Below are 13,898 nucleotides of genomic sequence, written 5' to 3' on the forward strand. Positions count from 1 at the left end.
CACACTGTAATGACGCACGAGACATAAGCTGCTTCTCTCCCTGAAACAAATTTGTTAATTACAAGAACATTCTCCATGAACCACCCATGGTCATGGAATAATATATAAATTAGATTAAGATATACAAGGGCGATGGATTTGTGTAAAATTATATGTGATCTTTTTTATAGGTCGCCACTATAACTTTCTTGCTGTACAATCCATAAGTAAGTCATTATTGCCAGCTAGAAGAACCTTCCACTCCGTCTTTCCGCCGTGGCAGATTCTGATGCAATTTACAAGGTTGCTGACACCACTAGTACAAGTAAGGTAAAAATAAAGCGTGATGTTTTCCCTGGCCGCAAAACCATCAACCAATATGAAATAATGGAGGAGCTAGGCCGGGGACGACGCAGCAAAGTGAAGTTAGCTCGTAACGCCGAAACAGGTGAGAAAGTCGCTATCAAGGTCGTCCCCCGCCGTTTTGAGAAACATTAGGATGTGTACACCACGCCGGGGTTACTCGAGGAAATCGACATTCTCAAAGCAATTCACCACGATAATGTAATTTTTCTACAAGAGGTCATTGACGACGCCGAGCATGCGAAAGTATACCTGGTACTGGAACTTGTTGAAATTGGCGCCATCCCTGGGCGTAAGAAGGGACTGCCACACGTTTGCCATTACGAGCGGAGGCGGATCGAAGCAGAGTTGCGAGTGTGCCAACCTTCGCCTTTGCTTGGTCAGATGAATTTCCTCGACTATGAACCAACGCACGACGTCCTTGCAGAGCATTACTCATATGTTCCGTGCATCACTCGAACTTACACGGACTGCCTAATCCTTGGGTATTATGCAGTACCCATCTGTTGAAGGGATCCCTTCTCTCAGCGCCGCAAGTCTCAACATGCCCATCACGTCATATCCTCGGCCAGACTCCGAGATTTCGCTGCCAAGTGGCAAGTACTATCCTGTGGTATTAAGCAGCGGCACCGGAAACGAGATCGCAAATATGCTGACCAAACCGATATTCTGTGGCCGCCAACTCAGTTTGGATTACATACTGTTGGGTGCAGAGTGCTCGAGAGCCGGCTTCAGCACGCGGTGCAGGTGTGCAACCGATGCACTATTCCGCAAATTGGGTCGTTTGCCAATGATGCGTGGCTTAGGGCATCCTTGATTACAGAAGGACCATTACAGACGCCTCAGCCTCATGCCCCCAAACTCCAACCACAGGATGCACAGGTTCTGTTTCTCCCTTGGAGCTGAATTCTAGTATGGCTAGTTACCTTCATTCAACAGATGACTGTGAAGCCAAGAAGTTGACCTCTCCCGAAACTGGCGAGGTTCAGAACATATCTGGATCATGACTTTAGTTTGCTAGGTAAAGATATAATTGCGACCACATACCTACAACATTTTGAATAACCTTCCGAGTGGAAAGGACGAGCTGCTTTTCAAGACTGATCTTTGCAACTGGCAAACTCGCTGCAGGGGTAGTATGCTGTCTGCACGCAAGACATTGCTCGCGGTTAAGTTAGTTGCGGGGTGAGCCTTTGTGTAAGCACCTGTCTGGCTTCGTTTGTTGAACTTGTAACTAGCACTCGCTGTACCACAGGACATGGTGGTGTCCGTCTTTGCCTCTAAATTGTCATACCACTATATCTTGACGGACACTGGAGCGCAGTTCCAAATACTTCACCTGGGGCTATAGACACTGTGGCAATACTGAGAGTGCTCAATACACTCAATACTATCAGTGAGATTAGAATTTAGCCAAACATATGCTCAACCAGGAATACCAATGGCGAACACTTGGGGACATACAAAGTTGAAATTTGCTGTGACCTATTTGTGGCTCTTAGACCTTCAGACAAACCACTAATATCGACATGTGGCGCACCTCCTTGCCCTGCTATACGCGCTAATGGGATTCTGGCTCTGTGTCGACATTGCTTTGTGAATGAAGCTCTTAGCGGATGAGACGTACGGATACGTTATAAAAGGCCTGTAGGGCATCTACATTATTAGATTTCCTACCTATATAATATATATCGACTCCGACACGTAAATTAGAGTCAACCATCATCAACATGGTAGTCATTCCCCCTATAACTACATCAAACAAAGCCCACGACCATCCTGCGCCAGACACGGACTTGCCATTTGGCCTCATCCTCCTCGCTATCGTCCTCCTGGCACTAATATTTCACGTAATGTTAATCCCCCTTATCCTATACAGTTGTATGGAGACATATGCTGAACTACATCGAGATCTTGGCTTATGCAGCTCCATGGGCATTCCAATTCTTATGCGGTGATTGGGAGCTATGGGACCACATCTGACGACGATACGTCTGACGACAGCGATAGTAACTTAGAGCCGGGTCTGGACTGCGTTGCCCCAACACGAACATACAAGCAGTGGAGGGTTGAAACGAGTGAACTGACGAGCATCGGATCCTGTTTTGATATCTGGTGGGCATACGAGTCGAACATAAGTCAAGATTATTTTCTAACACACTCCAGTGCAATTTGTTTGGAATCCTTTTTGGACGAGGACCGAATTCTGCGTTTACAATGCGACCATATCTTTCATTCCAGTTGCTTTGGTCAATGGTTCTTTAGCCACGACACCTGTCCTATATGTAAATCATGGATCACAGCTGAAAATTTCACTGTAACATGACTGCGTCAGCCATTTAAGTCGTGGTAAAGGCACTTAGAACGCTCCCGCACAACTTGATTACTGCGTAGATTGATAAGTTGTGCTAAACTTTCCAAGCGGCGACTTGGCATTATATGGAGTCGCTTCAAGGGACACGACACAGTCCGCGTATATCAAGCAAAATCCCAGTAAGGAACTAAAACCCACCTGCAGAGGGTCGCCCCCCAGGCTACGGAAAATCTTGGTGACATGGTCGAGCGGCACCTTGGTGACGTGAGAATTTCATGTAGTTATGACGTATGCCCTGCCAACCAAGATGTCCTCTCAAGCTATGTGCACTTAGTCCCCCCACCCCACAAGAGCGTCGTTTTGGTCTCTCCACAGGCCCGCCGCCAGAAACAGTACTTGGATTCTGGTATTGCCGTAGTTGCATTTTCAATTTTTCCTCTTTATATACTTGCAACAGATGCCCAAAAATTATTCCGGCTCTGTGAGGGACCCGGGTCCTATACGTTAGAGTGCGACAACCGGAAGAACCATATTGTCTGCCTCGAATACGCCTGGGGGGCGAACCCCCTAACGTCACATAATTTCTTCACTTAGTTGCTAGCAAGGATGTCTGGCTGTGGTTGCTGCTCGCCAATTACGTGAACTAATCCACGCTCTCCGCAGGTCTCTAAGAGGCAATGGGTACGGGGAATCAGGCCATTTTGAGCATTTACCAAGGACTTATCAGAAGGGGGTGCGGCACTCAGTAGCTCACAGGAGGTCCATCCAAACATATCAAGCAGCCCAGATGCAGCAGTAACTAAAAGACCCGAACGATGTCTTTACAAAACGTTTGGACTGTGTGCCTACATCGGCATCGAAACATATGAAAGCCAGTTACTGCCTTAAAAAGAATAGGATTTCAAATCGTCAAATCGTTGCCATCATTCCTCACCCTCATTATTGGTTGTGCCTGGCCTGACACGTGCCATTCCTCGACTTACCGTCGGGGGCCCGAACTGCGACGTATAGGAGTTATTCCATTGGATGCCGTGGTATTTGGAAAACGGCGAATCGACGACGCCTTGGAATTTCTGTGCGACTCAATGTCTTAGATATAGTGCGCTATGTGGCAGTTAAATTGATCCCCAAGCCATCGCACAGTTCAGCATAGAACCCGACCGAACCACATCTGCGGCGAAGATTAATTGATATAATATTTCGTAAAGATACTTCTCGGGTCAGATTATGTCCTAGAAAATAAGACTGGCAATTCCGAATTCTAGAGGGAGCTGTAACAGCATACCTATAATCTGAAGCCGAAACTGCGGGAAGAGAAATCGAGAAGACGAGACTTGCATTGGGTTTCCTTCCTTCTGGCAAGCAACTCCATCATCGCTACTGGGATCCAACTCAGCAAAACTAACCCACCGTAGCGCAACATGTGAGAAGTAACTTGTTGCCCCAAGCGCGGGCCGACTATTCCGCTCCGAGTGGTGAGGCCATTCAGACGAAATGCTTATCAAGCAAAGATGCCGAAATCATGAACCTCATATACGACGACGGAGATATTCAATTGCCAAAGGTCAAAAGTGATACAAACCGATTGCTGTATGAAAAATTGAGGCGGTGGATAAATTAGGTTCCACTTAGAGGAACACCTCGAGGCTGTGTAGCTCCCACTAGAGAAGGACGACGTTCATGATGAACAAGAACAATGCTTTCCAGTCTGCTTCTTTAGGTAGAGATTGATCCACATAGCCAACTATATTCCAATCATTGGAAGACAAGAGTTTAGCATCCAAGTACAACAGAGTAGCTTTTGTACTCAGTAGTTTGGTGAGGCTAGTTAGCCAAGGCTATCTATGCAACTCCATGGAACATGAGCTCCTTGGTCACTCGAAAACATGATGAATGATCGATCGCCAAATTTTGCAAGGGAGGTTCGTTGAGCATAAACTGACACGAAGGACCTTTGTTGTAATCCATCGTGCCTTCATCTACCTGTGTCATGCCTCTGCTCTGTGAAGGTCTCAGCCAGAAAACTCGGGCCTAACTGCCATTGGCAATGCCACAACCTAAGGGAAACTACTAGATGTTCACGACCTCCAAGCCTCAATCATTGCTACAGATTTTCATTCATCTGCGCTCGTTCTCGAGAAGGTTTGTATACTTCTCACGACGCATAACCTAGGCTCATACCAACCTCCACCGACGTCTGAATCTTCTCTCGACTCAATCTTGACAAATCATCGTCGAATTTGATGCTTCCATGTTGGAAAGCCACAATAATAGACGAACCGCCAAACTGGAAAACACCCAATTCTTCGCCTTTTGCAATTTTCACCCCAGCTTGGTGGAACCTTTTGTGAATCCTGCAACGGTTAGCGATAAGACTCATCCCCAGGAGATAGGGCCACATACTGCACGCTTCCCACGTCTGTGGCACCTATTGCAACGAAGAGAACATCCCCAAAGTCTTTTGTTTTTATAACAATGTAATCTCGACGATTACGTGTCAATATATCCACATCGCTTTGTAATGCAACTGGGTCCACTTGGTAGTAATCTCCTGGTAAGCCTTGGAAGCTTTTTATCTCTCCTTCTACCGGCGAGTGGTACCGGTGATAATCCTGGGGAGATAAACGAAAGCTTGCAATAGCGGCATCGTTAAAGTTCTCGCCGAGTCCGATATCCATAACTAGGTTAGCGATACTAAAATTCTTGCCTTTAATCCATAGAGTTTTCGTATCAGCGAGACAATCATAGACCACCACTCTCGAGTCTGCGACTACTACGGCATGCGACGGGTCGTTTACGTCGCAGATTGGGCGCGATCCCGATTTATGTTTGCGAGTAAAGAAGGCCTCAAATGTATTATAACTATCCGTATCGGATGGCTCAAATTCACGCATGTCTATTCCATATGCGTCAACGAACGACTTGATCCGTCTCCGAGAAGCTGGTGCTCTCTCTTCTCTGCCTGTGGTATTGTCAATTTGATTGTCGCATACGGAGGCAAGTGAGAGCGAACCTTCATGTTCTGATTTTTCATGCAGGTACAGGCGCATGAGGTGTGTGTTGTCAATCCACTCCGTAAGAGGATTGAATAGAAGAAGCAATTTTAGTTTTTTCCATAAAGATTGCTGCTCTCTTTGTATTTTGCCTTCCTGCCCAAGCCATGATTATTCAGTACTAGTAATAGTTCCTATCGCGCTTATTTACCTTGCGGTTGAACGAACGCCAGCCAACTTCAGCGTTCCGATCCTGACATCAGTCATTATGCTGTGCCAACCGAAAACAATCAACTAGCTCTGACATACTAGCTTTACCCACGACAGTAGATAGTCTGCCATGGCATGGATCGCCTCGAAGATGCTCATTTTGTGATATATAGTCAACTAACGGAGTAGGATGAAGCAAGGAGTTGGGGGAAGAGAGAGAGGTAAGCTCTCAAGCTCACAGATGACACGGTTAAGAACTATCCGGGATATGGCGTTATGATGAAAGCAAGTCTAACCTACGTTCAACTCTTTGAATTCAGTGATGCTAAGATGACGATTCTCAACGTCACCAGTCTGTGTCACGGCCTACATGTACTTCCTTGACATGGCCCCAAGTACGTAGGCACATTCCGAACCAGCGCGGACCAATAGGCTGCCGCACATTAGTGGGTGTAGAAATTGGGGAGGTTCTGATCATCTACTCTGACCATACAGTAAATGAGGCCTTATTTATAACAATTTCAAAAGACACGGTAAGGGGTTGATTTGAATCGTCGCGTTTGTGCATCGTGCCTGGTATCTTGGACTTCATGCGGTTTATATGTGAACTTGGGAAATTTTAATGTAACATATCCATTTTCCTCTCAGTAAGCCAGATGATGCTGCTAGAGATGAATGAGCCAGTATTATTATTGTGCAGTATAAAGGGTCCTATACGAGGGGATATAAATGACTACATGGTAAGGCGTCGGGTGCATTCTGTAGTGGCCGAGTAAGTTCGCAACCGGGGCTGACGTTCTGAGTAACAACTCGTCGTACTTAAAGCCGGGATTTATTATCCGCCAGCGCCACGCCTCCTAAGGTTTGTTTTGTGTCTCTGGATGTCTGGCTGGGGATAGATTCAAGGCTCTTGTGTTGGGAAAATCTATTACTTTGCCTTCGACTGTGACGGTTCATGTGATCATCAAGTCCCGGTACTTGATTGCCTCTGGGTGTCATGTTCCCATTCAAGGTCAACGAACTGTCCATTCACAAGCTTTGTGCGCTGTGGCGAGGTACACAGTTAATTGCTAGTGAATCAATGAAGTCGCCTTGTTTTCGCGGACTCAATATGTCAAGGCTAACAGTTAGAAAGAGTAGATGATGTCATGGAAACCTGTTACTTTTGATGCGATAAAGTTAAGGTTATTGAAAGGAAGGCCTTGCCATCTAACATCTAAAGGTGTGTAAAGGTATATGGGCTTTCGCCCCTTACCCTACTGCCACTGTGCAGTAGTTTATTTGCTAGCGCCGAAGTATTAAAAATATTAAAAAAAATTAATTAATTTAATAATTTTAATAATTTAAAAATTATAAATAAAATATAAAACTATAAACAAAAATATTAAATTATTTAAAGTACAAATATATCACTTAAGTAATATATATTAAAAAAAACTAAGATTAACACAAATATATTTAAGAAAAAATACTAGCTTTATTTAATATTATAAACTAGAAAAAAAGAGGTTGGTGCTATAGGATTAGCTTTATAAGCTATATCTTTAAAAAAAAAATAAAAGCATATACCTTTAATCTTTTTGTCCTAGACATCTAAATATAACAGACTTCGCTTATTAAACAAGATCGTACGTGAGCCATCTGATTACGCTATATTTGGAAGTAACCTAAGAAGTGTGCGCCCAGTTAATTGACGACTTATCGATATGAGTCCATGCATCAGTATCGCTCCCTCCCAAATAGTTTGATGCCTTTGACCAGAGAATTCAATTACTTTTACAGTCTATTTTTCTCTGTCATATCAATGTAGTATGCAAAACATGTGCGGTTCTTAAGTTTTATCCATGGCAAGCAGCTATTGAGGCTACCACATGTGTTTGCTTGTATTGCAATTTCTAGCAAATTACTCGAAATCATATACTTGGGCTTCTGTATTTTTGTATTTTACAGTGTATGCAAGACAGCTACAGCCAAGTGTATTGAAGCAATAATAAATATAACCAAGCAGCGAAATAAGCTATAGACAGCGGAAGACAAAGACATTGGCGGTAGTATTCTCTATACTACCCAGAGGTTTGGCGGGATGGATCAGACTATCGAATTACTGTATGGCCATCATAGTCCTGGTGTAGCCACAGCAAGATTGGTCTGATTAAAAATGTGGCTCTGACATAATGAAAAGAATATATTCAGTGTTCAACTTTCGTTTTCGCATACAAGATTTGTCATCATCTAGTCTCGTCATCTAGCTCATATTACTACTATATACAATTGAGTACGTGGTTTTATGTACAGCAGAAATGAATCATTCACATGAATTGTGCGTTGGTTGGTCGTAAGCCTCCCTTTGAGCGAAAGAAGCAAAATCGTCCCCCCCACCGAGGTGGTTCCATCCACCCAAACCTGAATGCCTTACCAGTTCGCACCGGTGATGGCATGGTTAGGGTTGATAGCAAGGTTGGCGGTGTACAAATTTCTTGCGGCGTTAGGAGTGTTGGGAGCAGTGCGGCCGTGGAATACAACGTTGACGCCGTTGGGGTCGAGATCCAAACCGCCGGGGCCGTAGATGCCGAGGTTGGAGACTGTCCTGGCCAAGATGCCGCGGTTTGTGTAAGCTCCGTTAATCGTAGATGAAAAGGCATATTCAATGTCATAGTCATCGCTTGAGTAGCAGTGAGCGCTATAAAAGAGAACATAGTTGTTGTCGGCAATCTTGTAGAGCGCAGGCGCCTCGACAACACCGTCGTTGGAAGATCCCCAGTTGTCAAGGATAGTGCTGGGGCTATCCAACAGAGTCAAAGCATCACGAGCCATGCGTTGGATCTTGATAGGCGTTGGAAAATAAGTAGATCCCGAAGGTCTACCGCCCTGACAAGTGGTGGCACCACCACGGCTGTTGCCATCAACCTTCCACAAGATCCAGCGGTTGACTCCATCGTCGTAGCCCGAAGGGTCAATGACACCGCCATTGGCATCGTCGCAGATAAGAGGGCTTGCTGTAGGAGTATAGGGGCCGGCGGCAGCGCCTGATGTCGCAACACCGATGCAATGAGCACCGTTGCTGTTGGTGCCGGTAAAGTACATTACATAGGTGCCAGCGTCCTGTGAAAGCATTAGCATCTGCATGTAAGTTCTAGGAGCCAAATGCTTGCTTACATTCTTTTGAACATCCGGGGCCCAGATCCCGGCGCTAGCTCGAGCCCATCCGGTGTTGGGCAGTGCGTCTTGTGACTGCAACGTCCAGCCAGTGAGGCCATCATTAGATACAGCAACAGGAATGTTCTTCCCTTGTGACGAAGTTGCAAACGCCTTCCAAGAACCATCGCCCCAGATAATCGAGGGATCGGGGAAGTCGCCCATGAAAGGGCCGTGAAGCGTACGCTTGCCAGGTTTGGCCCCAGCCATGCTAATGTCAATCTTTTGAATGTTTTCGAGAGTGATGTTGGCAGAGGGAGCTGTGTTGGCATAGGGAACAGGAACAGCTGCATTGGGGGCAGCTGCAGCCATCCCAAGAGCCGAAGCGATGATGAAACCCTTCATTTTGAAAATACAAGCAGACTATCTCAAGCCGATAGCTTGTACAGCTGTACGCCTCATCGTCGAGGGAGACGGTGACCTTATATCCATGATTTATTTAAAGCGCATTCGGCCTTCCATCGGGGGAACAAAGCCGCATGACGTTGTCAAGATGCACCAGTACCCAATCTGTATGGCGGCAAGTCTCGGCAGTGGTGCCATTAGCCTACTTGGCGATGAGAAGGATCAAGATGCATGTTCCGCGCCAATAGGAGAGGTCAGACCATGTTTGAACTTCCTGTTTGGGAGACATATTCCAGACTTGACCAATGGTCTCCAAGCCACTATGTTAAGGGGCCAGAGCTAGTTTACTCTTCGGTCTTAATAGTTACAGCGAGGTAGAGTTGCAGAGTTGTTAAAAGCTGTCACGGATGTTTGTTGTCGTGCGGTGTGAGAAAACCCGCGAGACGCGAGACGCGAGAACACACCCCGCCATACACCAACTGAACGAATTCTGAATTGAAACAACTCCAACAACTTGATCTAATTTGCTTGAAAATTTCAAAGTTGACAAAGTTGAATCTTTAAATTGAGTTCATCCTTTGAGTTGGTATTTTGGAAATTTCAATGATTGTTGATGCTGCGACAAAGTAGTCTTTGGACTGGTCTGGTGTAGGTTTGTGTTTCTTCATATCCTTTGGGTTGTCTGGTAATTGAAGTCGCTGTGATCCATTGAAACAATGGCCGGATGCAGCAAGTCAGTAGTATCAAGGAAACCATTATATTTCCGATGCATGACGGTACACATATGGGGCTCTTTGGTAAAACGCTGCTGCCTTGGAATCTAGCCCGCTTGGGCATGATGGCTATGGCTAACAGGGGACCCGTTTGGCTTCCCCTGTCAACCTATTTCGTAATGAAACTTGATGGTTTAATGCCGAATCGTTGCTAATGCCGAATCGCTGAGTGTTGATTTCATCTGCTCCTGGGGACTATGCGGACCAAGCGGGGGTATAGTCTGGTAGTGTCACGACCATGGAGGAATTGTAACGTAGGATGAGGCCCGACGATGAATCATCTAAGATTGAGGTTAGAGTTATTCTGAGTTAAATACCTAAGTCTGTATATGTGTACGGAGTACTTGGGCACTCGAAGGAGATCATGTGATGTGACCTCACTGGCTATTTGCGCTCTTAACTAATGCATCACTGCCTTCGCTGACTTCAATGCCACATTCTTCGCAGTATCAAGACGTTTTGCTGGCGAATTTAATTATTTTTACTGTCTACTTTATCTATCGACTGACGTATAACACGCAAGACATATGCCAAGCTCAAGGACTACCGCAGACAGCTGCTGATAAAACCACACTTCTCTTCCCTCACGTTCTACAGCTAGCAAGTTGCTTAAATTTCATTCTGGTATATATCGTATAATGCTTATAAGATGACTAAGTGAGATCACTTCGTTAAGTAAGTTTTTCAAAGCATCTCAATAGAGGACGTATTATAACAATAGCGAGAGGTAAAAACTACATGTATATTGCTTAGTCTGACTTCGTGCGACATCAAGGCTTTTGGAATTGTAATGTTTAAATTCACTCTGTTCTACCATTCAAACTGAATACATCATCACTTCCTTTCTTTCTTTTTATTTATTTTTTCCCTCGCCATCTTGTACATATACGTAACGTTACTCATTACTAATTACTCGTTGGGTAGCCAAGAAAGAGGCCGTGTGCCAACCATCGACTCTACATTCGGATTACGAAGTGGCAACTTCCTAATATGATAGAAAATCTACTTAGTCATATAACCAAGCAATCGAAAGACAGGGGCATGAGCATGAAGGACATATGAGACAGGAATTGCCTACACAGGAGTCTTGAGGATGGTTGTGGCATCAAATATCATCGTCAGCCGGTGGAGTCTCAGTCATCGACGGGGTGCTCGATCTGGCTTTTGGTGGTATCAAATGCATCTAGTAGCGTTTTGAAGATGGCGTTGGCCGTGTGGCCCTGATGTTGGCTGAGGTGGATCGAATTATTCGTTGGCAGCGCTTCAGAAGTGGCACGCATGTTTCCGCATTCCCCGCGGCGAAGGTAAACCACTCAGTGTAGCCAATGCGTCGAAAACCTCAAAGACATTGAGAAGCATTTCGGCGTGCGCCTCTCCTGTCATATATGGCATCTTCTTCTTCCTCGCTTTCGCCCTTACACCGGTCTCTAACCTCTGACGCTGAACGAGCGATGGCGACGAATGCATGGGGATTGCACTTGGCCAGAGCTTTCTGCAGGATGACATGAACCATCTCTCGGCCCATGCCTTGGCGCCTGTAACGCTTGTCGATGCGCACTTGGTCGATCAGGAGAATGTCACCGCAGTCCAGCTCATCGCCCAAATACCGGAACCGGATCGAGCCGAGGCCTTCTTGAAAGCAAGTTTAAGCCGACCATATTGATCAAAGAGGTCGAACTCCATGCTGGAAGTTTCTTAGCTTGGCTCGCCGATGCTATTGTGGAAGATGAGTCGTGTCTGATCGCGATCAATTCGGACGCTGAAGCACGAGTCTATACAGTCAGGCTTGCCGTTGGTATTGGTCTTCTTTGAGAGAAAGGGTCATCTCACAAAACATGGAAAATAGCCAGGGTTGTTGAGCGACCAACGTGCAGACAGTAGTACTGCTCGAGACAGATTCCTAGTCAATCAATTGAGATTCTAGGACAGTAGAAGGGCTCGTTGACAGCAGGTTGGAAAAGTAAGCCGGCCGTTTCACTAGTATCTTTGCTCTTGGAGAGTGGCCACGCGGCTTAACGAAGCTACTGAAGCATATAAGACGCTCGTGACACGTATGATTTATGCCAAGTTGGAGACCAGTTTCTTAATAGTGATCAGCAGCTGTAAATTAAAACGATATTAAGTGACTTGTCAAGTGACGATACGCGCAATTATATTCTCAAGGTGCATTTCCCACTTCGATAGGAGCTCAACCATACAAGCTTAACATCATACTGTATCTCCACACAAATTCCAGAAATGCATATTGCAATAGTGACTTCAGATGGTCTATGACTTCATCAGTGTAAATACCAGATTGCTCACCTAAAATGCATGGGTAGAGTGGCCCTAAATAACCCAATACATAATCCTATATATGATAAATGGCACTTGATAAATCCATAATAATTAGTAAGATTCTCAATGTATTTACTTGTAGGCAAATACACATCGTGCATCTGGCTATAAATAGTACAGTCTTTAGAACGATCAATGTGCTATTGTTCCAGAACTGTGCGACATCTCAGCTAAGGAGATTAAGGATACGTCCAAAGAGGATAGTCTTATTGGAGCCATTGCAGTTATACATGTCATATAGTCCACAGTGCAAACAATTATTCGAGCTCTCCGGAAGCTGGGCCGATCGCCACACAAGACTGCTGTTACAGTCCTTACATCCCATGCCATTTGCATATACGATTTCGACTAAACGAAGCCGTGACGCGATTCTATAAGTCTCTGTGATGATAAGCCATGTCGTATAATACCTAGAAGTATACCTGAAGATATACTTTAAAGACTTCATGGCCAATATTAGAATACTGATACATCAGATTTGGATCAATGAGGATAATCTCGTTCGTCAACACCAAGGCCCACTCTTTCGCAACATAGGTACAATAAGGTTCTTAGCTAGATCCTGCGTGCAATCTGGAGCGTTTGAATTCAGAACTAAAAAAACGCCCTGCTAGCTAAATGATTACGGAGCAGTAACTAAGGAATCGACGCAGCACAGTAGCTAATTCCTTCTACTAATTCCTTTCACTAGTCAATTCTTTAGTTAACAGAGTCGTTAGCAGGTTGAGGAAGATGAATGCTGTTTTGTTAGCAGATTGAAGAAGACTCATTATATTCATCCAGTCAGCGAAAACAAAGTATAGTTTAATGGAAACGATAAACAATGAACAAAAAATCTATTTTTACAACCGTGGCAATCTGCAATCCTACGTGCCCCTAACCACGGCATCGAGGATACATTACGACACACAGTTGACGCGCCATCCACGGTGGCACCAGATCCAGCGGCCGCAGCATGTTGCCCCTTTTCTTTTTACCAAAAGGCGGTATCCGTTTACTGCGACGTACATTGCCTCGAAAGGGATATATTTCCGCACAATGGCGGCTTTTTGATCGAACTATCATTTGTTGAACTCGTCATGCACCCACCGAAAGTTGAGGCTGTATCTCGATTACATAACATATGATGCATCACATTGATCACAATTCAAATACTACTCAAGCCTACTACTTAACGCAACAAGCTGCATATACGCATCTCGTACGAGTCCGGACAGCGAAGCAGTCTCCGTCCCGCCTCGGAGTCGTATCAACACCGAATACAACAACATGTCTCGACCTTGGCAGTTTTGATTGGTTTGCGAAATACGGAGCCCCGTGACTCAGCGCTAGATTTCGGACTTTGGGTAGAGGGATCCTTGAGAGATACGCGCGATACGGCGGACGTAG

General features: G+C 45.2%; 3 protein-coding genes across 4 annotated transcripts; all 3 read right to left on the minus strand.

The window, feature by feature from the left end:
- Window positions 1–4,550: 4,550 nt before the first annotated feature.
- On the minus strand, window positions 4,551–6,091 carry TrAFT101_000847 (uncharacterized protein). Of its 2 annotated transcripts, XM_024910498.2 has the most exons (5): window positions 5,959–6,091; window positions 5,861–5,902; window positions 5,670–5,805; window positions 5,060–5,618; window positions 4,551–5,010 (listed from the first exon to the last, which is right to left on the minus strand). In XM_024910498.2, exons 1-5 carry the CDS (start codon window positions 6,016–6,018, stop codon window positions 4,812–4,814), a joined length of 996 nt encoding a protein of 331 aa, XP_024765080.1. In that variant the 5' UTR covers window positions 6,019–6,091; the 3' UTR covers window positions 4,551–4,811. The 2 variants fall into 2 exon arrangements, with proteins under 2 accessions (XP_024765080.1, XP_065982270.1); XM_066126171.1 differs by having other exon boundaries at window positions 5,861–6,091.
- Window positions 6,092–8,204: 2,113 nt separating this feature from the next.
- TrAFT101_000848 (uncharacterized protein) lies at window positions 8,205–9,399 on the minus strand (the record flags this gene model as incomplete). The annotated part of the gene is made up of 2 exons (XM_024909396.2): window positions 8,205–8,961; window positions 9,016–9,399. The coding sequence occupies 2 exons, from the start codon at window positions 9,397–9,399 to the stop codon at window positions 8,272–8,274; spliced, it is 1,074 nt and encodes a 357-aa protein (XP_024765081.1). The 3' UTR covers window positions 8,205–8,271.
- A 2,112-nt stretch (window positions 9,400–11,511) lies between these two features.
- On the minus strand, window positions 11,512–11,855 carry TrAFT101_000849 (uncharacterized protein; the record flags this gene model as incomplete). Its single annotated transcript, XM_024903305.1, has 2 exons — window positions 11,512–11,729; window positions 11,780–11,855. The coding sequence occupies 2 exons, from the start codon at window positions 11,853–11,855 to the stop codon at window positions 11,512–11,514; spliced, it is 294 nt and encodes a 97-aa protein (XP_024765082.1).
- Between the last annotated feature and the right edge of the window lie 2,043 nt (window positions 11,856–13,898).

Source organism: Trichoderma asperellum, chromosome 1 (genome assembly GCF_020647865.1).
Source record: "Trichoderma asperellum chromosome 1, complete sequence".
Lineage (NCBI taxonomy): Eukaryota > Fungi > Ascomycota > Sordariomycetes > Hypocreales > Hypocreaceae > Trichoderma > Trichoderma asperellum.

Bases quoted from the DNA above. Each gene is read 5' to 3' on its own strand.
- TrAFT101_000847 (XM_024910498.2), bottom strand. From the start codon at position 6,018: ATGAGCATCTTCGAGGCGATCCATGCCATGGCAGACTATCTACTGTCG. The intron at 5,903-5,958 runs GTATGTCAGAGC...GACTGATGTCAG, and splicing joins TACTGTCGTGGGTAAAGCTA to GATCGGAACGCTGAAGTTGG. The intron at 5,011-5,059 runs GTATGTGGCCCT...TAACCGTTGCAG, and splicing joins ACAGACGTGGGAAGCGTGCA to GATTCACAAAAGGTTCCACC.